Source organism: Phlebotomus argentipes, unplaced genomic scaffold, assembly GCF_947086385.1.
Source record: "Phlebotomus argentipes unplaced genomic scaffold, Phlebotomus argentipes genome assembly contig_5, whole genome shotgun sequence".
Taxonomy (NCBI): Eukaryota; Metazoa; Arthropoda; class Insecta; order Diptera; family Psychodidae; genus Phlebotomus; species Phlebotomus argentipes.
The window spans coordinates 7,566,268-7,590,369 of NW_026776165.1; the positions used below are offsets into that span (position 1 = coordinate 7,566,268).

The 24,102-nt window shown below is 44.3% G+C and overlaps 3 protein-coding genes and 1 long non-coding RNA gene across 5 annotated transcripts in view; 3 read left to right on the plus strand and 1 right to left on the minus strand.

Moving 5' to 3' along the window:
• LOC132265849 (calpain-11-like) overlaps positions 1–14,758 on the minus strand; it is a 27,590-nt gene extending 12,832 nt beyond the window's left edge. The window contains exons 1-4 of one of the 2 annotated variants that reach the window (XM_059766631.1): positions 14,595–14,758; positions 11,725–11,930; positions 1,351–1,589; positions 820–1,022 (exon numbers count right to left, since the gene is read on the minus strand). In XM_059766631.1, coding sequence (XP_059622614.1) covers positions 820–1,022; positions 1,351–1,589; positions 11,725–11,788 — 506 coding nt within the window. In that variant the 5' untranslated portion in view covers positions 11,789–11,930; positions 14,595–14,758. Of the gene's footprint in view, positions 1–819; positions 1,023–1,350; positions 1,590–11,724; positions 11,931–12,523; positions 12,636–14,594 lie in introns of those variants that run through there. The other variant, XM_059766632.1, reaches the window with a different exon arrangement.
• Positions 7,034–7,554, plus strand: LOC132255592 (uncharacterized). The gene is made up of 4 exons (XR_009468191.1): positions 7,034–7,159; positions 7,231–7,287; positions 7,356–7,404; positions 7,463–7,554. It is a non-coding gene; the product is annotated as an uncharacterized LOC132255592 (long non-coding RNA).
• LOC132265959 (uncharacterized) lies at positions 7,967–9,517 on the plus strand. Its single transcript, XM_059766762.1, has 2 exons — positions 7,967–8,571; positions 8,658–9,517. The coding sequence occupies exons 1-2, from the start codon at positions 7,972–7,974 to the stop codon at positions 9,498–9,500; spliced, it is 1,443 nt and encodes a 480-aa protein (XP_059622745.1). The 5' UTR covers positions 7,967–7,971; the 3' UTR covers positions 9,501–9,517.
• Positions 14,759–16,859: 2,101 nt separating the features above from the next.
• LOC132255475 (uncharacterized) lies at positions 16,860–24,090 on the plus strand. The gene is made up of 6 exons (XM_059751532.1): positions 16,860–17,101; positions 18,835–19,085; positions 19,244–20,550; positions 21,744–22,462; positions 22,969–23,218; positions 23,282–24,090. The coding sequence occupies exons 2-6, from the start codon at positions 18,864–18,866 to the stop codon at positions 23,340–23,342; spliced, it is 2,559 nt and encodes an 852-aa protein (XP_059607515.1). The 5' UTR covers positions 16,860–17,101; positions 18,835–18,863; the 3' UTR covers positions 23,343–24,090.
• The last annotated feature ends 12 nt before the right edge of the window (positions 24,091–24,102 follow it).

Genomic DNA, 24,102 nt, shown 5'->3' on the forward strand with positions numbered 1-24,102 from the left:
AGATGCCAGAATTCCCCATCCAAGGATTCGAGATCTCTTCAGTGTCTCAATCGGACGACGCAAAGCCAGCGGGAGTTGTAAGGTGATGAGTGTGTGCATCTGATGATGGCATATAAATTTCAATTTGCAATTTTGCGCGGGAAACCGTGGCTCGATTATGCCATAAATACCTTGTTACCATCGTAAATAAGGGGCTCCTCGTAAAGTGATCCCCTTTTTGTCTTCCTCACTCCATTGTTCACAGCGCGACACACCCACGATGGCGAGAAGAAATTAATTCCTGGCTCTTCGACTCCGCCAAGCTATCGCGAGCGGTGTATTAAATTCAAATTACACCGCCGGCAATTCACGAAAAGCCACAGCCAGAACATAAAAGCCCCATGAATTGCTCATTGATTGAAGAGAGCACTTTCTTGTCACGTGTTGCACTCTCAGTCTTCCTGGCCTCTCGTGTGGTGAGAAATGAGGCGGAGTGGTGAAGAAGGGACACGATATAAGTCACAGAATTATTGTGTTTGGCAGAAGACTAGACAAAAACGACCCGCATAACAATGAAATGCTCCTCGAAACTATTGTCTTTGCCTCATAAAAGGGTCATTCATTGTTGGGAAAATGACTTGAAAAGTCCATTTAATCAAATCTATGATCTTTTTTTTTTTAATCTGGACGCTCTTTGAGAACACTTTGTCTCACTGCTGAACAGTGAAAGCAGTAAAAGTGAATCATAATTATTGTCTGTGATTGCCTTTTTTGGGGATGACAAGCCCCTGAAAGGGTGGAAATGGTCGTGACGAGGTGCCTGCAGAGCGTGACACTCACCTGAACATTCCAATGTACCCGCTCGCCACGTCGAAGCTCTGATCGGACGGGGCCACGCGCTCCAGCAGTTTCGGGAACTGTGACAAGCAGCCGATGGCCGCCAAGAGATTGGGATCTCCCGGTCCATGAGGCTCAGGAAGCTCCCGCGCCGCCAGCACACATCCACTGGGTGACAGGCGAAACTGAGGGCGAGCACACATGTCCTGCAATAGTGAAATGCACCTCAATTTGGATTCCACACTGACAGACATACACAAAAGATCGCCCTAAATGTGCAGAATTCATGTTCTTCCACGTCTCATTTGTGCTGCAGCCACTTGATGACTCTCTAAATTAACGTTGAGTCTTTCTCTCACCCTTTTTTCGCCTGCACAGCACTTGAAACAGTGTTACAAAAGAAGAGCAAATCAATTTGACAGAGCAAATTAATTGCATTCTCTCGCTTCATTACCGTTTTTGCTTCCCTTTGTGGGATTTCTTCTAGTCGAGACACTTTCTGGGAATAGTTTCAACACATTCTTCAATACTCACGTGTGGTCGCATCCAGGTGATGTTCTTCTTGCGGGAAATCGTTCGTGTCGTGAGGGGGAAGTCAATGTCCTCGTGCAGGCCATTCTGGTTGCGCGTGAGCAAACCATTAAGGGATGTTCGGCCGGACGGAAGGGTGCCATTTCCGTGATGAAACTGCTGCTCTATTGATCGCGTCCGGGAGATGGTCGATGCATGATCGAGGCCCTGAGCTGGCCAAGGTTGCCTCACCTTCGCGCCGTCTGTAAGACCGCATTTCAAATGCAAATTATATCAGTTTCCCGCGCAAAAATCAACGATAAATCTCACGATGACACACTTGGTGGTCAATGATCAGATAGTTTTTGAGGTGTGTCGCATTTCTCGTGAGGTGTGTTGCCCTCTTCTCAACAGCCTAATCAGCCTAATCACATCCGACAACACACTCCAACAGTGCTTATAAATTATATCAAAATCTACATATATTGAAAGAAAAAAATGGGAACACTTTGAAGTGTGTCCCAGCTGAAATGTGTCTTGTGAGCCATTTTTTCCCAGCAAAAGTATTAAGCATTACCATTTGCTAGTAATTGCAAACAGGCGAGCAAAGTGCTTCTTCCACCACAAGATTGTGATCTGCATAATTGATCAAGACATCAAAACATTTTGAGAATAAATGTCTGCATTTTTAACATAATCATGCGCGTGATTTTTCGAACCACTTCTCTCCTCAACTTATTCTATTCTCCTGAGAACAAGTGTTTCTTCGCGTTAGATCTCCAGCTTTTTAAATGCTTCTTTAGCACACGAAAGACACGAGAAATTCATGGACAATCGCAAGATAAGAATCTCTCTCTCTCGCTCGCTGTTCTTCTAATTATCCAACATGAAATTTCTACGAAGAGACACTCGTTTTTCCTGCAATTTCATCCACATTTTTCTTCAGTGTCGAGAAAAATGGCCTTTTCACACCACACTCTTCAACATCACAGCACACACATCTCAATTTCTTTAGTGCGGTGTGACTCGAAAAACTGATTACCGCAGAGTTCAGAGGAAAGGAAAACATTAGGGGTAAATGGGGCAGCTTCAGATTGGGGCAGCTTCAGATTTCTTAATTTTCTCAGAGATTTTTGCATGAATAAATTCCTGGTCTTCACACAATGTTTGTAGTCCTTAAGGACTACAATTGACGAAAATTTGCACAGGATTGCCTTTACTGTTTAGATAAAATAAGTGAAAATTGAAAATCACTCACAAACTAGAATTTTGCTGCCGAATTGATTGCGTGTTTTCTCCATTAAAAAAGCCACAATTCGCGTGAAACACAATCAAAGGTTATTGAGAATTAAGTAGAGATTCTAAATATGCCCGAACTTTTCCTCCTGATCACGGCCTTTTCAGTGGGTGGTGGAAAATGCACAAACACTGCACACGGGGCAGTTTCGGATCGCCACGGACTGACAACAGCGCGCTCTGACAGTCTGACGCAACATCACGGTCGAAATTTTCTTGTGGCAAATATTGAAGATTTTTCACAAAGTGCCGTTCTGTGCTGCATTGCTTCATCACGTTAAACGACTTCTTAGTGGAAAAGTGAGAAAATACACGCGAAAATCACTGATTAGAGCAGAAATTTCGAGCACATTTTGCGCGGAACTTTCGCGGCGCGTCAAGTTGCCACCACTCACGCATGGTGGCGTTGCGATACAGGAAAAATGACGGGCAACTTGCTTTTCGCTCAGACATTTTGACAGTGCGTGCAAGGGTCCAGAAAAGTCGCGAAAATATTACTTTAAAGGCGATTTTTAGGGAATTAAACAGTGTCAGTGCGTAGAATAGATATCAAAGTGATCATTTGCCCGCGATTCGACAATTCCACAATGGAATTTAAGGTAAATATCAGTGAAAATCTGAAACTGCCCCAGAGCAATCCGAAACATCCCCGTGCGGGGCAGTTTCAGATAATTTACAATATTATTTTTAATCTCCTTTAGAGGAAAAACGATCAGTTTTAATGCCCAATGAAAGGCATTTTCTGAAGCTCAATAGACGAGAGTTTATTTGAGCGTTGTGATCATTTCAATATATTCAGCCGATTTTTCAAGAAAAAATCCTAAAGTTGGAACAGCATTTTGAATCTGAAGCTGCCCCACTTACCCCTATATTCTGCGACTGAGAAATGAGATGCAAAATGACCATAAATGATGAAGAGTGTTTCGCTCCAGCGAGAACAGCTCATCTCCACCCAGTTAATTGCTCAAAACCAACAATATTTGTGCTCGATAAATTTTACATTCACTTTACTAGCACGAGGAGTCACGGAGGCGGAAGAGTGACTGGGATTTTGCAGTGTAATTCAATTAGGAGAGATTTCTGCTTTCCCACTGTTTTGGTCTGCTTCAGATGTCAGCTGATTTGCTGCATGAAGATCACCCATTGAGCCTGAATTCGACATTATCCTGATGTCTGCCAGGACGCGCCACAGATGTAGAAATTGTTGGGAGAAACACAAATTTCATAATCCAAGAGCATGGCGAGCGAAAGTAATTGCTTTGAGCAATTGAAGCCCACTCTTTGGGCCTCCATTGAGTGGCTTGACTATGAAAAATGACGATGAGCCCCATTTGGCGGCCCCACAAATGAGCCCCTCATTCGGTGTCTTCATTCACTTTTCCTCACTTCAATTAATCAGTCTCTCGCAACTGATTGACACAAATGGGTTGCGTGCAACCCGGGAGTTTTTCCCTCTTTCTCTCTCTCTCTCGAGTTGGCCAACAGGGAAAAGCGCATTTCCACGAAGGGGAAAGCCATGGCGGCTGAGATCTCATCTCTTGGAGATCCGCTCGATTTCCCATGCAGCGCTCATGCAACACTGTTGCACAATGATGAAGTTTGGCATTGTGGGGCTCTTCAGAGGTTTCATCGCCATTCAATGACTCCCCTTTCAAATGTACACCTCGTCGTTGGGTATTGTTCTTCCTTCGGCAGATGAGAACAACGAGGCATTTTGCCTCATTTTGTGTCTTGACACGCTGCATTGAAATGGCACACAAAATATTCATGCGTGGATGTCTAGGTCTCAATGGCGCGGGAAAGGCTCTTCGGCGAAGCCCCTCTTAATAAGCCTTCATTCGCTCTGGCAAGAGAGATGTGATGAATTTGAAGTTTTGATAAATCCAAATACCATTCTCTTGTAAATGCAAAAATTCACACACACACACGTACACATATATATAGAGATCGCGGAATACCTTCACTTGGGAGTTTCACAACTCTGATAGAATATCTCAACGCTACACTCTGCATAGGGAGTGTTATATTAAAAATTCTTCCAGTCTCTCAAGCGACTTCTTGGGAGAGAACCTGGAGATTTGCCTCATTGATTGGCAAAATGTTGAATAATTTCAATTTCACAGCCACACAGCCGAGAATCCCATGCGAGAGAGAGACTCGTGAAACCGTTATCGGCTAAATTACTTTCAAAATAGCCATTTATAAGACCGTCCACTTAGCACTTTGGCCATGGCCTCAGCCAGAGAAAAACGCGCCGCGCATTTTTCCCCACTTTATGGCCACCATCGCGGGTGAGCAAACTATGGAAAATGTCACGAATGCATTCCGTGCATTTGGAATTCTCACTCGTTGGGAGAAATGACAATCGTAAATATCCAATAAATGCCAATTCGAGTGAACTTGAGGGAATTTAGATGGTGCTTATCGCAATGCCAAATGCCCTCCACAGACTCTGACTCTGGCCAGAAGACATCACTGGCAGTCACAGGTGAGATTCGCGCTAGAGTTTAACACTCGAACTCCTTGAAATGAACAAAATCTATGGAGAATCCATAGATATGCTACAAAAAACCGATGCAACAAACCTATAAAGACTCGTTAAATTTATCTACTAATTATATGCGAATTTGCCCCGCTCTCACCTAATTTAATGATCTTAGATCAACGACAGTTCGCAAGACTCTCTTGTAATTCAAGCAACACTCAAGTGTTAAGTGTCCAAAGCCCAGCGAAAGGCCAAAGACGCCAAAGTCCAATGCAGAGTGTGTGAGCAACATAAATCTCCTAGTGTGAACATTCGACAGGAAATATGATATTTATGAGCTTCCGTAAATGCGATATTGGCATTAAAAGCACTCTCACGGATTCAAAATGTGAACAAACTCACAGCTTGAGGTGGACAATTTCGTGATTGCTAGCCGTTTTCCCATGACAGGAGGGCATCTGGTCTCTGTCCAAAGAACCTGATGGAATAACACCCTAATTCCGGGCCACGGTCGCACTTCAAGTCCCGTGTTGGATTTCACAAATTCAACAGTTATTGTTCTCGTTGAGTTGCTCTGCAGGCGAACAAGAAGAAAGGCATATAATTCCCTCTTGTTAACTCGATGTTTGGCCAGATAAGGCGCGATATTCATATTTTTTCCTCCACATCTTCTTCTCTGACTCTGAATGATTCCATCTCACGTGAGTAGAATTCTCGGTCTGAGATGTTGGACTGTTTTTCTTCTTTCTCCTCACATCTCTCTCTCTCTGTATTTGCGCGAATATCTGTTTGGCATTTTGTGCTAATGAGGGTCTGAGGCTGCAAGAACAATTAATCGCGCAGTGCAGGCAAGTTGCCACGACGGAATGCCCGGGAGAATGAGGTGTTTACTAGGTGCGTAACTGTTTTTTTTCTCCACTTCTTCTGCTCAACCACAGACAATCCATGGATGGTGGAATTCTTCTGATTTATTTTAATTGTTCCCTATTGGTTGCACTTCATTCCTCATGTCTTGGCAACTCTTGTTTTTTTTTTCTGCTCGCTCTTTGAGTCAATAGGACAGGCTTGCAGAGAGGCATTTTTTCCCATGACATCAATGCCAAGAACCCAGACGATCTTGCAGATTGTGTGTGACACATTTCCCGAGGAAAATATGGCCCATTTTCCACCCTCGCAGTCCCGCAAAGCGCCCTCAAAAATCCTGTGGGAACATTGAAAAATTCCTCCGTCCAACACAAATGCTAATGACTTGGCAAACAAGGTTATTGACAAAAATCACTTTTCAAACGGCGCGCGCATCTCACAAAAGGAATTGTCTTATCGGCCGACGCTCTCTTCCATTGAGACAGCGAGAATTCACTTAAATATTTCATATAGTCATAGACACAGTGAAGCCAAGGTAGGACAACTCAGTGATCCTCAAAAATAAGATGTCTTAACTTATATTGACGTTTCGTAATTTGGTGAATTTTATCAAATATGAATTTTTATTTTCAAAATTAGAAAAAACAAAAGCTCTCTTTAAAATTAATTTCTGGAAAGATTGTCAGCATGTACAAGCATCTGGTAAGTCACAAAACCTCGCACTTAGAACTCAAGTATCGGTTTCCCATTAATTGTTTGCCCTCGCAACAATTCCTATCTTTATAGTCCACTTTGCCTCTATCGTGGCTCAGTGACAAATATATCGAATATTTGCCTCAGAACAGATTTGTGAAGTCTTCAATGGGAAAAGAACATTGCTGGCCACGTCCATTCCCGTGCGCACCCGAGCTAATTAATTGCAGTTGGCAACACACAGAATTCCTGGAAGTTCAGTCACTTGACCAGAAAATGACTGGCTTGGAAACTGAGAGTTTCCATGTGGAAAAACAGCCACGCGATCCACGAATTGGCACTTAAAATACAGTGCGTTCTTCAGATGCTATATAAATGCTCGATGTAAGAACGGAAAGTTTATCATTTGAGTGATTTTTTGTGAAAAAAACATGTTCAAAGTCTTTCTGTTTGCTGTCCTTGCAGTGGCTTTTGCCTTTCTGCTCGAGGATTTCGGTGAGGAATAGTGCTTTTGGGTGTTGTGTGCAGAATAAGTGATTGTGATCTATTTTCTCATGGTATTTTAGGGTGCTTTCCAGCAGCTTCTGCCCATCCAGTAGACGTGAGCGATGTCACTAAATACAGTAAGTCTTTTTATTGAATTCATAAGAAATTTTGATGTTGATTTTCACCCTGAAATTTGCCTCATTAGCTTATATGGTAAAGGGACTTCTTGGTAAAGTTACTGGCGACGATCGAAAGTAAGTTTTTCATTATTATTTCAGTACAATCATTCAAAATCTCTTCCACTTTCTTTAGGTAATTCCTCCAACGATGCGGCGTCTGGCAAAGTGATTCACTAAATATGAATAATAAAATTCCTAGCAAAGTGATTGAGTTTTGTTTCACTGGATTTCCTCTTCGGGAAAAACCTTCTCCTCAGTGGCGATTAAACCATTGTGAAGACTAGCGAAAAAAACCTTTGCGATAAGAGTATAGAAAAACCATAAACAAACCATGGACTTTCCCGTTCTCCTACACTTCCACATCCCATGACGTCTGGCGTATTTGCACAGGAAGTGCGATGCAGATCAACAGATCAGTGTCACAAGAAATGCTTCACAATATCCTAAACAGCCCTCAGCGTCTCTACTTCACTGGTGCACGACCAATACTGTCGCTACACTTCTCTGAAAAATTCCATGGCCACCACAAGGGACTATCAGAAGTGCGATATGGAGCCCCTGGCCAGCCTTATCGCCCTGACATCCGCTCGAGCCGTCTGCAGCCTCCGAGCGTTCAGTATTGCTGGACTCTTGGCCAGGAGAATGTTACCTCTCAGTTGTGGACTCCTTGTCGTGCTACTCGCCTGCGTGTGCGATGGCCAGTCACCCTACCGCAGTCGCTTCCCCACCAGGCCGACCCTCAAGACCTGCGAGGCGCCTTACCTTAAGCACGGCTCGATTGTGCGCCGCCAAAGAGGCAGGACAGTGGAGTACATGTGTGACGCCACTTTTGAGCTGATAGGGAGCAGATTTTCAGTGTGCATGAGCGGCATTTGGGATCGTCCTGTGCCACTGTGCGCCAAGGGCGGTTGTTCAAAGCCCAAGCCAGCGAAGAACGGAATTATTGAGCCCGGAGAGGGAGTTTTCAGTGTTCTGCTCTTCTGTCTGCCCGGATTCGAAGTGACCGGAGCCAGAGAGGCTTTTTGTGACGGCAGCACTTGGGATAGACAATTGGGGAGCTGCCGAGAAACGCGAGTAGGCCCTCAGACGTCATGTGATTTTGAATCAGTCACCATTTGCGGATGGACGAATGACGACAGCCATGACGTGAACTGGATAAGATCGAGTGGGAGTCAGTGGAGACAGGGCAGACCGCCCAGATCAGGAACTACACATGATCACACAATAGGAAAGCCCTTACAAGTAGGTTTTTCATACATCATTCAAGCCACGCCTTCTTCTATGCTCCGCCCATAGATTTATTAATCTATGACTTCCCGCCTTTTCAGGGTCACTTCATGACGGTGGGAAGCCTTCGTCATGTCCGATATGGTGGAGGACGCCTACTCTCGCCTGTCTACAACTCAACCTACAGCAGAGGCTGCTTCCGCTTCTTCTACCACATGTACGGAGCCTCCGTGAGCAATCTCAGTGTCTACCAGATGCCTATAAGTCTCAGGCAGCCAGTCACCTTGCTGGAGATCAGCGGAAACAAAGGCAACATCTGGCATCGCGTCGATCTGACTCTCCAGCCTTCTTCTGAGCCCTTCCAGATCATCTTCGAAGCCTCAATGGCCGCAACCTCTACCGATGTAGCAGTGGATGATGTAGAGTTGACAATGTGTGGCAGTCAGGTGACTGAGGAAGGGACAGAGCCCACTGTTTCCACCACTGAGGAGGAGGGAGGGATCTTCTCAGTGGACTCTTGTCGAGACAGATGCTCAGAGAACGCTTCAGTGGCCATCAATGGGAGTTTGGTGAAGGATCAGGCAGATGAAGGCATTTCCCTCAAATGCGACTGTCACTCTGAATGCCTAGACTTGAACTCCTGCTGCCCAGACTACATGGAAGTGTGCCTGGCCAGTGGCAATCCCACCAGTCTCCCAGAGATCGCCACTGCGAAATTCGACCCTATTTATTGGGCCATCTTGGCAGGGAGTGTTTCAGCGATAGGGACTATCCTGGTGGGACTCTTCTACTGCCAGCGGCGCCGGAAGATCCGCCAGGCTCCCGGATGCGGAGATGTGGTGTTCGAGAGGCGACGTGACGGTCAGGAGGAGGACGATAGTGACATCAAGTGCCTAACAAGCATGGATGACGAGGAGTTGGACTTCACCTTAATGAAGGCATAATAAAGAATTCGACACAATGTGCGTGTATGTGTTGGGAAATTGATTTGCTGCACATCGATTGAGAGGCATTCCTGCCCCACTGAATGATGCGTACGACGTGCCATTCAACTATTACCGTAATATTTAATATTCCCATCTGTTTCTCTACCTTCTCACCATCTTGAGGTCTTTGTGCGCTGCGCTTTGGAAGGAGGATCACTGCTCATGATCGCGCGATCAGTGGCAATGCTGAGGAACCTGTTGTGGCGCTCTTACTATTTGTGGCTCAGCAGAAGAAGTCATAAATTGGTGATCTTCAGTGTGATCTCTCAAGTCTACCCATTGATCTTGGCGCCCTCTTTGGAATACCTAGAGACCTCTCAATGGTCAGAGAACACCTCAAAAACAGCAGTTATCTGCCCGTGATCAGTGCGAGAAACACAAAGAAGCTGGAGAGAGAAAAGGCGATTTAGCCCACGGAAGAGGATTATCTTGGATAATTTTGCTGTATTTTGCACAATTTCGCGCTGGAAAAGTGGCGTTGCGGCCAGAGAGTGATAATTGAGCCGCCACACAAAATAATACCAACGTCTAAAGATGATCATTTGAGAACATATGCGTTTGCAAAATTGATGCCTTCTGGTTGCAATTCACATTGCGCCGTGTTTCGCCTCTTTTTCCCAGCTTTTCAAATCCCTCCACACGTGCATATATGTATGAAATTTTCTCTCTATCGGCCACAATTGTACACATGAAAGTTGGCACAAGGGGAAATTGGTGGCAAGTTTTTGATCTCTTTTCTCCATCCCAATGTTAATGACTCTTTAATCGCAGGATGTGAGAGTGGCCACAACGTTTTTCCATCATCATCACCGCACTATCAGTGTCAATTAATATGCATCTAGAGCTACAAATTGGATGATCTCCTAGCCAATTTGCTCTTGCATACGAAATGTGCAGAGTTCCACATTTCTCGTGTGGCGGTTCAAAAGGTTTTTCTTCCGTCTGTGACATTTCCAGCACGAGCGCGCTCGCAGCATTCCTGTAACTGTGTGCGCCCCAAATTCGACCACAAAACTTCTTGGCGTGCCCGCGAGCAATTTCACATTCATCTCTGGGAGTCCAAGTAATCTTTTTCTCCGCGTACACGCAGCATTGAAAGGAAAATCTCATGTTGCACTTTATTGATCTCTACCACGATAGCGATTAGCGGAATAGAATTCGAATTTGGTATATTTCGATCGTGATCTACGCATTTCACAAATATCACACGAAATCCGCGATCACGTAAGCTCTATCAATGGCCATTTGTGCGACACAAGAAGCGCTTGTTTGTCACCCAAAGCATCGCGCAACAGTGCGGCGTTTGTGGAAAAGCGCAAAATTTCACCCGTGAATCCATTTAACGATTACACGCGGTTCTTGGCCCATAAGAAGCTATTTTGTCCACCCAGCAAACCGGTTCCCATCAAACCACCGAGAATCTTTGCTATCTATGGCCTTTTCTCTCCTCGTTTGAGGAGCACACAAGCATCATTAAATTTAATATTAGCCTCCCGACTTGTGACTGACTTGGGCACCGGCCTAATGACGTTTCCCGCGCGTCCTCCTCTCGCGCCTGGCGGTAATTAATCTGGAATTCACTCTCAGCCACAATGTTGGAAAAGACTGAGTGTGTGTGAAAAGCCCAACTGATTGGCACCCATTGCGAAAGGAGGGAAAATTTTTCGATTTCGCCTCCTCAATTAGTGCTCTTCTCGCGATCCATCTTTTCAACACGGACGCGAATCAATCAGAGAAAATCATTAATAAAAAGAAACTGAGTGAGTTCACCGCGGATGGTGTCAAAAGCGAAAGAGAAGAGTATAAATTTAATTATAATTCTACCAAATTGCCTGTTAATTTGAAATAATTGTGCCCACCTTCCACGAGGAATTTTCATATTTGACCCGCGAAGGTGAGAATACGCGGGAAAAGTGATTATAGAAGAGATGAGTAGAGTTGAGAAGTGCAATAAAGACCTATTTGTAGATTTAATGGAATGAAACTGACCTTTTTTTTAAAAAGTGTGAAAAAAACTAAGATAATTTAAAATATTACCCACGAAATTCAATCCTAATTGTTCTGTTCTGTGATTAAAATGTTAAACTATTTGAAAAAAGGGACAAATCACACTTCTGAATTGTAGCAATCCGTCCTTAAACTATGAAGCCATCAAATCTGGGTAGAAAAAAGATCTACTCACTGAGATGGCCATTTGGTGTGTGTGCAGCAGCTGAAATCCCATTTGGACGGAATCCCGATGGCATATTGTCTCGTTCTCTGTGATCTATCCACCCTGCCGACACATAATCACACGCCACTCACAAGATCCACCGGGAAGATACGCATTTCACACCTCAGCTGTTAATGTCCTCTCAGCACGATCGATTGCACTTGATCACTGAACATCTGAAGAGGCAAAGATGGAGTTAAAAAAGGAGTCCTGTCGCTATTGCTGACGCGAAGGACTTCTGCAGCATTCTTCTGTCAGCAGAAGCGCAAGTGTGGTTTCGATGATGGGCAAAAATGCGTTTGTATGGCGATAAAAAGTGGGCAGAAATGTGAGATATTTCATATCGAAATACCGTTCTTTCAACTTTAATCACTTTCCTATTGAGACTGCCGAGTGATTTATTTAATACCACCGATACGTGATGGCATGGAAAATCCGCTGGAGATTTTATACTGAGAAATTTATATGGTGATTTAAAGTGGCAAATCAAGTCAAAATATTTTGCCATATATTTTCTATTTTTCTGTTTTTTTTTCGTCTGCGTAATTGCCTTCGAAATTGGCCAAGTGAGTGTGTTGTGGCGGAATGCATTTCCCAGGCGTGAAGAGAGTTTTCGCTTTTTTATACAATCCAACCGCCGTCCAGCCGTGAAAAGCCGCCCAGCATCTCAAATTGATATTTGTTAATTGGATGATGGGGAGGTGAAAGAAATGTGAGATCACTTCTCAATCTCCCATCAATTTGCTCTAGAATTCCACCTTTTTTTTACCTTTCGCACAACCATCATCGTATCTTCAGTGCCACGGAAACTCTGTGTGCGTGTGTTCATAAGATCGCGATGATGCCCATTTTTTCTCCAACAGCGCGAACAATATCCATTGAGAGGCAATATTTGATTGATTTATGTCAGACTTGGCGAAAAATTATACCTCCGGAGCCTCTGGCATGACACAATGTATTAGATAAAACTGATTTTTCGCCCGTAATTAGAATTATGGAGAGACCATCTCGCGCCAAGGTGATGCACGAAGAAGCTCCCATGAGAGTCAAGGAACTAATGAATTGCCGCTCAAGACCAAAGATGTGCCTCCACAACCTAACTGTCTTCTACGCATTTTTTATCCATTTTTGTCATGACTATTTGTTCACAAGCCCGCGGTAATATTTTATCGGACTCAGAAAGCTGAGAAGAGAGAGAGAGAGAATTCTTTCTTATTGGGAACTGGAAGATGATGCAGAGCGAAGGAGGATCTCTTGATCTGGGAATTCATGGCATCGTTAATTTGGCAATTGGCCATTTCGCCTCCAGAGTCGTGGCTCTAAACAATGTCAATTTATTGCTTTCTAAACTGAAGATTGATTTTGTTCAATATGGAAATACACTTCAGAACATTCAATTTGAAACCTTGGCTTTTCTGCAGTCTCAGCATTCAATAGTTGCACATGCAAATGGGCGGAGTTTATAGGTGGGCGTGGTTTAATAATATAATATAACATTTTATGGCCGGTTAAATGGCAATAATAAGTGCTCATTCTTTATATTGAATTTGGAAATTTGACTCATCATAATATTTTAATAGGTCTCGTGAAATTGTCACACACAATTACATTTGAACATACAAAAAAATTTTTAACTGAATAGCAGCAGAAAAATGTTCTGAACACAAAATGGTAGAGAGATCATCTTCAGTTCCTTAACTGACGATTAAGAGCAAAGTAAGCTTTAACGTTAGGAGAAAAAAAAACTGTGAAACCACTTAGGTGACCTTGCCCTCAAAAACTTGTTTGTATATCGAGAAAAAACTTATAAATGCCACACAGAGACTGGAGAATTGGGATAATCACCGAAGAGAAACCCCCACAAATATTCTAGATCTGCTCTTGAGGCAGATCAGGGATTCTCCCTGCAAGGTGCCACCCATTCCACAAGGTGCCCTCCTTGCACAACAACACATTCTCTGGGATCCCAGAAGAGTTGGCGCACAAACGGGGAGAAACGAAGGTAAATAAATAAATTATAAGCAATAAAATAGAGAAATAAATGCGATAGAGTGGAAAAGGAGTGCGAGAGCCAGAGAGATGCCAGCGTGCAGAAGATGGAGAGAAGCAAAAAAAAACTTGGAGGAAGAACAAGAAAATAATGTACCGTTGATGATGGCGTGAAACACGGTGGAAGTTATGGGAAGTCGGGAAGTTTTCTCATCAAATGCACGCCCGAATTGCAATTCCCGCGCGTCTTTCGTCCAATAATCCAGAAATTATTCATTACTTCGTGCCAGTCATGTGACGAACGATTCTCTCTTCCCCAATTGAATCAACATTTCACATGGAAATTCATTAGATTGCGCCAAAGGAGAGACACACTGAGATACATTTTGTAATAAAATTACCATCATCATTGATGCTTATCGCAATTTGAGGAGTTCAGGCATGAGCTGTGACGCCACACGATCGATTTGCACGCGTCAACAATTGAGGAAAAATTATGATGTTTGCGAAAAAAACACTCATTGTCTTGAAATGCATTCTCAGACCAGAAAGTGGCCAAAATTCACTATTTATCACTATCTTTGCAACAGGACAAATTCGTCTTTTTTCCCCTCTTGTGAAATGATTCTCTACCCGTCAACAATGACACGATCTACGTGCAATTGCCCATCCCTTTGCCGTGTCTTCTTCCCGACCCAACTATTCATGTGGAACAACGAACACGAAGAACACGGCAGAGGGAATTTACGGGTACAAATCATATATTTCATTTATAATTGAAAATTCGTCTCCAGCGAGGCTTTTGCACATTTTTGCCCCTGTTCAGAGTAATTGCCAAGAAGCGCGCATACTTGACGAACACTTCCGCATCCCTTTTTGCAGAAAGATGCATCGCACGTAATCCACTGAAGAGGCGCACTTGTGCAACACTATGAAGATCACGGTCTTTTCACACCAAAAATCACTGTAAAATCCTCATTAGCAGCTCTTGCGTAACAGAAAATGTCTCAGAATCTCAGGTGATTCTAGAGGTGGGAAACGGATGAAAAAAGCGCGCCAAATGAGCCTGACCGCATCGGTTGACACGCAAACACTCACTGACTCTGGGATTCGCCTCTGAATAGTTGCGAGAGACATCCAAATAGACTCTCTCTCTAATGGGAAGTTCGTGCGCCTCAAGAGATTGCCGTCAATTTTAAGAATGAACACGCACACAAACTCATTCTACTACAAAACTCACCTGTTCGACGCGCAGCCGAGACACTCGCGCAGCGTGGACACAGCTCAGATCAGCACCACTCTGAGGCCGCGCACTGAAAGGTCGCAAGGGGTTCATCAGTTACTATATTCTGTACCTTTTACCACAGATACAATGTAGTTCAAATGCCTGCCTAGATTGATTCCTTCATCTTTTTTTGAAAATGCAAGAAACTAACAAGTGTATTCTCAGCCCTGAGTAAATTTAAAGGACTTTCAAACTTATTATCCGGATGTGATACGATTTTTAACCTCAATTATCATTTTAATTCAGACTACTCGTATGCAAAATCGACCATTAAATTGAACAGAATTAATAAGAATAATTTAAAAATTAAATCATACGTTTATACTTCTCCACATTAGTGTCTTAGAGCACTTTTCGAGGCGAAATTTAAAAGATTTTCTCCCATTTTTGCAGCTCTTTGTTCTGTTTACCCACCGAAATCTCCCCAAAAGTCCCAAATTGAGACATGGCGGCAAATTATTTCCATAAATCACTCTTGCGCATGCAAGAAAAACCCCCGGAGAGACGCGAAAACACCTGAAACATTTTCTTCCCTCTCTCTGAAGTAAATCAATCACGCTGCCCCAATTCCTGCCACACTTCTGGAAGGGACGTCCCAAATGGCCCTCACAATCAGTTGAAGGAAGAGTCCCCGGATTCTGCCCGCCCTTTCTCACTTTCCAGTGAACTTGAACTTGAGGGAGAGCGCGAGCTTCCCGACACTCTTGATGCCAATGCGCACAACTTGCAGGTCGATTCGCGCGCTGGACATCGTGGAGATGGAGGCATAAATAGTCATCACAGGGGATGTTTTTCCCTCTCGTCTCCTTGAGGGATTGTTTATATTTCGCAGCGACGGCTCCCCACCTCTCTCATGTCATTATACACTTTCCTTGGCGATGAGGGGTGAAAATTGGCGCGTGCCTCAATTAAATTGTCATACACCACTTTAATGAGCGCGTCTGAGTGGGAAATTCTCTGCAGGGTCTTCAGCAAGTCATGCTGCGCTTCTCACCACATTTTCCTCATTAATATTGCGCTCAATACCCTTCTTTGTCCCAAGAATTCCAATCAGATTCTCTCAAGAGTCTTTTCATCAAGTTGTTGGACAATAAATCCATACAAATCAGACGAAGAGGCGCTTTTGAAAGCACCAATGAGTGGAAAGGGAAAAATACCAGACATTGTTGAATATTAGTTTGAGAAACTTATTATTAAGCTCAAAAGTTTATGCGAAAACAATTTTCATAACATTAAATCGACTCGAAAAGTTAATATGAAACTCAAAACATTTTTCACAGCAAGGTAATTGAAAACTTCACAAAACACTTTGTGTTAAAATTGCATGATAATCATGGTGCTTTTCTCCTTAAGTGTTTCCTTTGCACGCGTTATTTTCACCCATAAAAAGGCTTTTATCTCCTGTATTTCTGTATCGATTTTCAGCATCTTGATTGTCTAAAGGAGAGGATTTTTGTCCTAATCAATCTTTTCTATTATTCATTATATTGCATAGGTGAATTTTCAGTAGTGGTTTAGTTTAGAAATTGTCATATCGCGTGGTGTGTTTGTTTGTTCTTCAATTTAGCAATTTCTGAAAGTTTCCCAGGCATTCTTCAGACACTTGTCATACTTTTCCGCACAGAAAGCGCCACGGAAGAGCGGTGAAAATGTGGGTCTTTTCGGCAAATCACCTGGGAAAGCCAGAGCGGCTGAAGGTCAGTCGGATTGGCTGCCCGAGGAGAATTCCCTCCACTCCCGGACTGGAAGGGAAAAGCGCACGATTTTCCCAGACGCGTCGGAGGGGCGAGAAAGCCTTCGCGAGTGGATTGCGAGCAACCGAGTCAGTCTGAACTCAGCTCTGTGCCCGTGCGGATCCGTCGACGTGTTCTCAGTGGTGTGTTTGCCAAAGGGAAATCCTTGGGGACATATTATGTATTTTCCACATCAGTGACGTACTTCTGAGGCACATTTTCCCCACTGGATACTCAATGGTGAAGCTGTGTAATTTGAAGTGGAACGGTGGTTTCTCCTCTGCACTGAATATTGAAGTCTCAGAGTGAAAGGGATTGTATACGGAAGACAAGAAGAAAGGTGAGAGACACAAACTCACGCGAGACATATTCATCGTCAATTAAGTCTTGGGGGTGAAATAAAAGAATATTTGATAGCTGTGTGGCATAAATTATGCCTCGGTCTCGAAGACCAACCAAATATTTTCCTTAGCGACAGAGGGTTGAACAGACGACTCTAGTCTCAATTGGGGTGCCCACAATATTGATTTTTTCCCAACCTTCCTCTGGCCCATGTGAGCAGTCGAGCATGTCGAAACTCTCCCTTTTTCCCCGTGCAAAATGCACAACATTCCGCCGATATTGCAAGACATTTTCCTCGCCACTCACCAACATACAATTTTATCACCACTCATAATCACAACACAAGCATCAGCATCGACAAAACCCGTGTGCTGTTGAAAATTTAAATCGGTCTCTGCACTTCACAAATATAGCCCCAATAGTGCATTATTGAAAGCTCATGAGAAATTGCGTCGTGTCGTTTTCAATGTCACACAAGCTCTCAGCAATAATCAATTGAGCTTCTCCTGAGCTTTGATGTGGTGTTCAGGCAGAAAACATCTGCAGTGAGGCAGAGATAAGAGTGCACAAAACACCCCTTTTTGCTGCAAAAGACCTGGGATTTCTGTTAAAAAGTCATTTTTGAAAGTTTCACCGCAACTCCAGGGCGGCACAAGTTGCGTGTTGAGATTATTCCATTAAAATGGGTTATAAATTGGGGCTCTAATTGCCCACCCTTTGGGTGTGTGTTTTACTGTGATAACGACCTTATTTATTATTCAAACCCCTTCACAACTCTGGCTTTCGCGCTGCCAGTCTCTGCAGGGCCCGCAAAAGAATCAATTCACGACGTCCTGAGACGGATTTCTTCGTCTTCTTGTACATTTCACACACATACACACCAAACACTCTGGTGGTCCAATAGATAATAGAGTTTGACCCAATTTTCAGTCGATCGACCAGCGATAAAATTAACTTTTCCCATATGCCAGACCATTAATTATCCTGTTCGCGAGCAAAGTTTGTCTGCGTTAATTGGCAAAAGGTGCACACGATTTGGATAACCCTGAAACATTGGGAGTTCAAAGCTCCAATTTAATTAACCCTTCTTGTAATCCGCTTGGCGCCAATTTGTTTGCACTTTTGCCACATCAAGAGTGCAAAAATCTATTTTTGGTCTGGCTGAAAAATTCATCAAATTCATTTTTAATCATCTCCCAATGGCACTTTTCCACCCTTTTCGCCGTGTCGTATTTTTAATTGAATTTCCATCCCACACGCTCGCGTCAAAGTTCAATTGATTATACTGTAGTTTGACATTCTCTCTCGTCCTGTTGAATTTGCCAGTGAATTAAAGGGAAAAAGCATAGAAATGCTCAGCAAAATGACATACTCAGGAAAAATTATCATTTTCCACACATAATAACAGTCATTATTTAATGCAATGACTAAATTCTTCAAATGTCTCATATTTTGTCACAAAATTCACAGAATCAAATGGCAATTCATTGTTCAAATAACCCCGTGAAATTCAAAACATCCTTGTTAACACTACACATTTCTCTTGCTGAGAAATCTGACTTTCTCTCAGTGATTCTAGTCAACTCTTCATTACCCAGAGTGACTCCTATTCAATTACGCAGCACAATAGAGACTCTTTCGAACAAATCAATACTTTGACGCTTCAGTGAAATTTGGCGGGTGCGGGAAAAGCACTTTGCCGTTGAAGTAATCAATGGGAACCCCTTTCAGGTGGGCTCTCAGGACATGCATGGGATCGCATGGAGGAGGGAAGCCATTGCGAGGGGGTGTGCTGCCCAGGAACACCAGTGAGCATCTGCCCGACTGTCCACTCCCTGGACACCGTCAGGGCTCTGCACCAGACTGTTGTGTCCCTGCGAACAGCGTTGGACGACGCTAGGCGGGAGATTGACAAGCTCAAGAAGCAGATTCACGTGCAGAGCGACATCGAGCAGGGAAAGATCTTCCGCGCCAGTCGTCCGGTAAGGAACGCAGAATTGCGGTGTGTAGAGAGTTCAAGTTAAATTAAGCCTTCAAGGGGCAAATGGGAAAGCCCTTCAAGTTGCTGTTACATATTCTAACTGAAACATGAAACAAGTAAGTGAGTTCCAAGTATCCCTAATCGCCCACTGACTTTCAGGAGTCCCCGCAAGAGACACCAAAGAATGAGGCAAAGGCTGCAAAGTCGCCAAAGGAGCGTGACAAAACGCCAAGGATCACCATTGATCCGATTGTAAGTGTCACGGCTGAGCCGTCTGGAGAGGCGCTGGAGGGCAAAATCAGAGGCATGGCCTCCAAGATTGACGTGAAGATCAAGGTGTCGTCCAACATTCAAGTGGACAGCAGCAGTAGCTCTGAGCAGAACACACAGAGGACCTCGCAAGAAGAGGAAGAGGAGGCGCACAAGCCCGAGACTGCAGAGACTGATGAGGGTGAGACCCAAACCATCAAGGCTGAGGGTAAATCCCTCAAGATCAATGTGACTTCCGAGGAGAATCTCACACTGGTGAAGTCAGGCGATGAGATTAACATCACGCAGAACTCCAATGAGAATCTCCACCTGGACATTGACGATAACTCCTCAGATGGGGACAATTCCGTGTTCACAGAGGGTGCCATCACTCCAGCCGAAGCTCCTACCCAGGAGGACGCGGAGGACGGCCAGGAGAAGCAGAAGAAGGACTCTGAGCAGAAGGAGCAAGAGGAAGTGGACGATATTGAGCTGATATTCTCCTCCGATGACAACAAAGATCTCCTGCAAGAGGATCTGGTCTCCATCTCAGACTACGAACCCTGGCAAGCGCCTGGCTCCTCTGGCACTCCAGTGCTCGTGAACTTCTGTTCCCTGGGCAGCGAGGAGCAGCCTCCGGACGTGCCAGACATCAGTCGCAGGGAGATAAAGTCCTGCTCCAGTGTCCTGGAGAAGCAGAACACGGACACTTCGGAGCCAGATCGCTTCTTCAGTAGTCTGGAGAAGGAGGACGACATGCGACGCGAGGAGAGCTTCGACACCTTCGACAACGCCCCAACCTTCGGCAGAAAGTGGACCAACGCGAATGTCCTGATTGAGACCGACATATCAAAGTGCGGCATTGCCGAGGAGGGCATTATGGACAAGGGACGCAGGAACACCTGCCCCAACCCACCGGCTTACCGACCTATGGCCCACCGAGAGGCGCTCCTGCACTCGCGCTACAGCCGCTGCCCGTTCGGCGTGAAGTTCTCCCGCTCGGCGGCACGCAGCCAGCACGGGACGCAGTACAGGACGCCCAGGCCCATCCAGGCGGGCCCCAAGCGGAGTAGCTCGGCGCAGACGGACATATCGGCGCTGCCTGAGCAGTGGCAGTCCGAGACCCACTTGGCGGCCGGCCTCTGCGAAGGACTGTACACGCTGCCGTCGAAGTTCTCCGCGCGGCCAGGAACTTCCGCCGGACGCTGTCCTCTCAGGTGAGCGCTAATGCAATTTGCGGGGCGATTAAAGCGCGGAAATTGAACGGAAGGCCAGAGAGAAAGCAAGTCAAAATTGATTGATGCATCAGATGTTCAATTAAGAGGGAATAAACGGGGTTTGTCATGGGAAAAACTCAAAGTCATTGAAGGGATGTTTGCTTGGAGTTCAATGGTTATTTATAGCCTTAATTTTAATTTAAAAATAAGAACTTTTTACGTGTAAAGTAGGTATTTTTTCAAAAATAGTCTTTAAGCACAAATTAAGCACGGAAAAATGAGAAAAAGCATAATTAACGACGGTGCCAGATTGTTCACTGCAAAATATCTTGAATATTCAAATTAATTTATGAATTACAAAAACTGTGCTTCTCATCTAAAAATGCTAATATGTATAATGAAATATGTATATTTGCTAAAGAACATTTCATGATAGAAAAGAATCTTGAATAGGTTTCAAAGCTTTTTAAAGTTAACGCTTGGCTTTAATATAATATGACTTGAATATAAAGCGTTTTGTTTGAGTTCTTTTATAATTCGACAAGGAATCTTTAAAATTCACATGCTTTCATCAGCAGCATTTGAATTGAAATTTCACTGTGAATTTTCGTAAGGCTCAAGAAAGATAAGAAAACCTCCGCTTAGGAGTGTTTCCTTGTCTTTTTTCTAGCATAAAGCCATCCATCAATATACTCTTGAGGCTTTTCTTCTTGCCACATTCTGGCAAATCCCAGAAACGACAGAGAAAGAGTGTGCGGGTGATTAGTTGAAAGCTTCTCTCCATGAATCACGCAACATTCAATTAAATAGGAATTGGCGGGAAAGCGTGCAAAATCCTTCGAGTTACGGAAATTTAATTGACTGAAAATTCCCCTAATTGAATGTCTCAAGCTGAACTTGATCTAAATTCTCGGCACAGGAGAGTGGATATTTTTATCCCACACAAAAGACAAGGCAAATCAATGGAGATAGTAAAGAGTATATTGAAAGGTTGGTTATTAATGTTGATTGTTGATTTTCCGCCCTCTGAACAACAGTTGGAACATCATGTTTATCAGTAATTTTCCACCCCCACACGAGCTATAAATAGATGGGAAAAAGGTTCAGAGGAAAAACAAAGAGTCGTAAAAGTGAATGAAAAGCGGCTTTTTGGCAAAAAAAGACATCGCGCTAATCGGGGGCGCTTTTTACAGGCCATCGGAGAAGACGCAGGAGGCGCGGAGGGTGCTTCTGAGCGACATCCACTTCACCAGCATGGTACCTGAACTCTCGCGCTCGGCTGACCATCTCTGCCACGAGGGCGAGGCCAAGGGCGAGCGGAAGGAGAACGCCAGCAATCTGTCTCCTGGCTACCACAAGGGCCCCTTCCTGCGCACCCCGGACTACACCACCAGGGGCATCACGCCCAGCGCCAGTCTCAACTCAGCCGCAGCCTCGCAGTGGACGGTGAATGAGACCAGCTTCGGCACGCAAACGCCCATCACAGGCACCTTTTGGGGCGCCACTCGCGGCGAATCCTTCGATTCCACGCGCAGCTACTCCGCCATGGGACGCCATCATCGCTCCAGGAGCGTTCCCTCCGTGCGCTGTGCCATCTGCCGCCAGGCCAGGCCGCTGCGTCCCTCCGAGAGCATGCACTACACGCCCAGAGTGTCCATGGAGCCATGCCGGGGCGTGCAGGGCTCCCTGCCGGACCTCCGGCACGAGTGCATGTGCCCGGCCAGGCGCTATCACGCGCACTCCTTCACCCGCAGCCATGGTGACTCCAGTGGCTCCACGGATAGCCTCCTGGACGAGGCCGAGGACTTCCTGCGACGCTCCGTGGACGGCATCATCCGACACGAGCCCATGCATCCGCTGCCAGAGGTCAAGGCGGTCAACAGGAGGTGCTCAGAGAACGACATTCCCAGAGGTGAGAGAATTTAAACAAGGCGATTTATCTTCCGACCAAATTACGATGATGGAACATTTAATAAGCCAATTTTCTCACGTGGATCATAAAGCTGACAGAGAATAATGCTTTCGCCGTAAAGCAAACGCTCTTTGACCTACGGAAAATGAGCAAATTAATTTTCCCATTATTCGGACGTTTTATTAAATTGATATATTACTTTTAGGGACATTATCACACCTCATTTTAATCCCTCACTTTCATAGCTTTCCTTGTAGCTTTCAAATATCAGAAGTTCACGTAAACTAAGATAGTAACGTTAGTGGTCAATTTAGTTTGGTAATTTCGAATCGATAGCCAAGATTTTATCTGGAGTTCTGAGTGGATTTCTGACGAAATACAGATTCTAACTTGATTGTTTCAAGTTAGTTAGATTGCTTCAAAACACAATATTCTTTTTTCAGCAATTTTAAAAGGTTATTTCAATATGCTCATCCTAATTTCCTGGGTCGATTCTTCTCTTTCAGATTTTGCCCCATCTAAACAGTCACTGCCTTTCCTTCCGCGCACGCCAAAGTGTCTGAAGCCAGGCCACCTGGCCAAGGTAATCATTAAGAATGGGCGCGTGGTGATCGGGAGGATACGCTACGTCGGTCCAGTGGCTTCCATGGATTCCTACATAGATCCCGGGGAGGAGAACACATTCGTTGGCCTCCAACTGGCCACCACTTATGGCGACTGCGACGGCACGATAGACGGCAAGAAGTTCTTCGACTGGTGAGTCCTTCACAGCCATGGCGACAGTCCAACAGAACCTTGACAATGATCTCTCTTTTGCAGTGAGCCACTCCACGGAGTCTTCGTGCCGTTCAAGAAGGTCGTGATGGCGTGGTCGGCTTAGATAAAAGTCCCCCAAATTGCCAATGATCAGCACACTTAGACAACACACCCCCAATTCTGAAGCCCTGAACTTTAAACTGGCATTACTCTCGTAGGGAATAAAATCGAGCTTTAAGTGGCATTCGATGTCCTGAACAATAGAGCAGACTTAAACGGCTATAGATGTTGCTTCAAGAGCATTATGTACCAAAGAACAGGAACCCATTCATGGTAAATTTAACATAGAGTTGGACAGTAAAAGATCCTCAGTCAACTTAATTACACCTTTATTGTCATCATACTCAAAAAGAAGAATTTTAATACTATCCATCATTCGAAGGTCCTTCGACTGAGCGCTAGAAAAATACTCTCGCATACCGACAAACTATTCCTAATTTCTTGCTCATCTACTGCTTTGTGACCATTTAACAAATCAACAATATCTCCAAAAAAAATCAACAATGCAACGTCCTTTCCTTTCCAACACTGTTTGCGCGCCTTCCCCAGAGGTTAACTGTCAACAAAGTCTATCAAATCTAATGGGAACTGATTATACGATAAGTCAATGTAGAGAAGCTAATGTAAACAATGTTAGACCTAAGAAATTAAAAATCTGTGTGACAAAATATCAACCACTAAATGTGTTGTAAATATTGTAATGTCCTTAGAGAGAAAAAAAAATAAAGCTAAACGGGAAGGAATTTGTGAAGGAAAGCTGTCATTGCAATTGAATGTAAAGAAAAGTATAGAAATAAAGCTCAAGACAATTACTTTTCCTCTTT

Bases quoted from the DNA above. Each gene is read 5' to 3' on its own strand.
- LOC132265959 (XM_059766762.1), top strand. From the start codon at position 7,972: ATGTTACCTCTCAGTTGTGGACTCCTTGTCGTGCTACTCGCCTGCGTG. The intron at 8,572-8,657 runs GTAGGTTTTTCA...CCGCCTTTTCAG, and splicing joins CAATAGGAAAGCCCTTACAA to GGTCACTTCATGACGGTGGG.
- LOC132255475 (XM_059751532.1), top strand. From the start codon at position 18,864: ATGGAGGAGGGAAGCCATTGCGAGGGGGTGTGCTGCCCAGGAACACCA. The intron at 19,086-19,243 runs GTAAGGAACGCA...ACTGACTTTCAG, and splicing joins TCTTCCGCGCCAGTCGTCCG to GAGTCCCCGCAAGAGACACC. The intron at 20,551-21,743 runs GTGAGCGCTAAT...CGCTTTTTACAG, and splicing joins GCCGGACGCTGTCCTCTCAG to GCCATCGGAGAAGACGCAGG.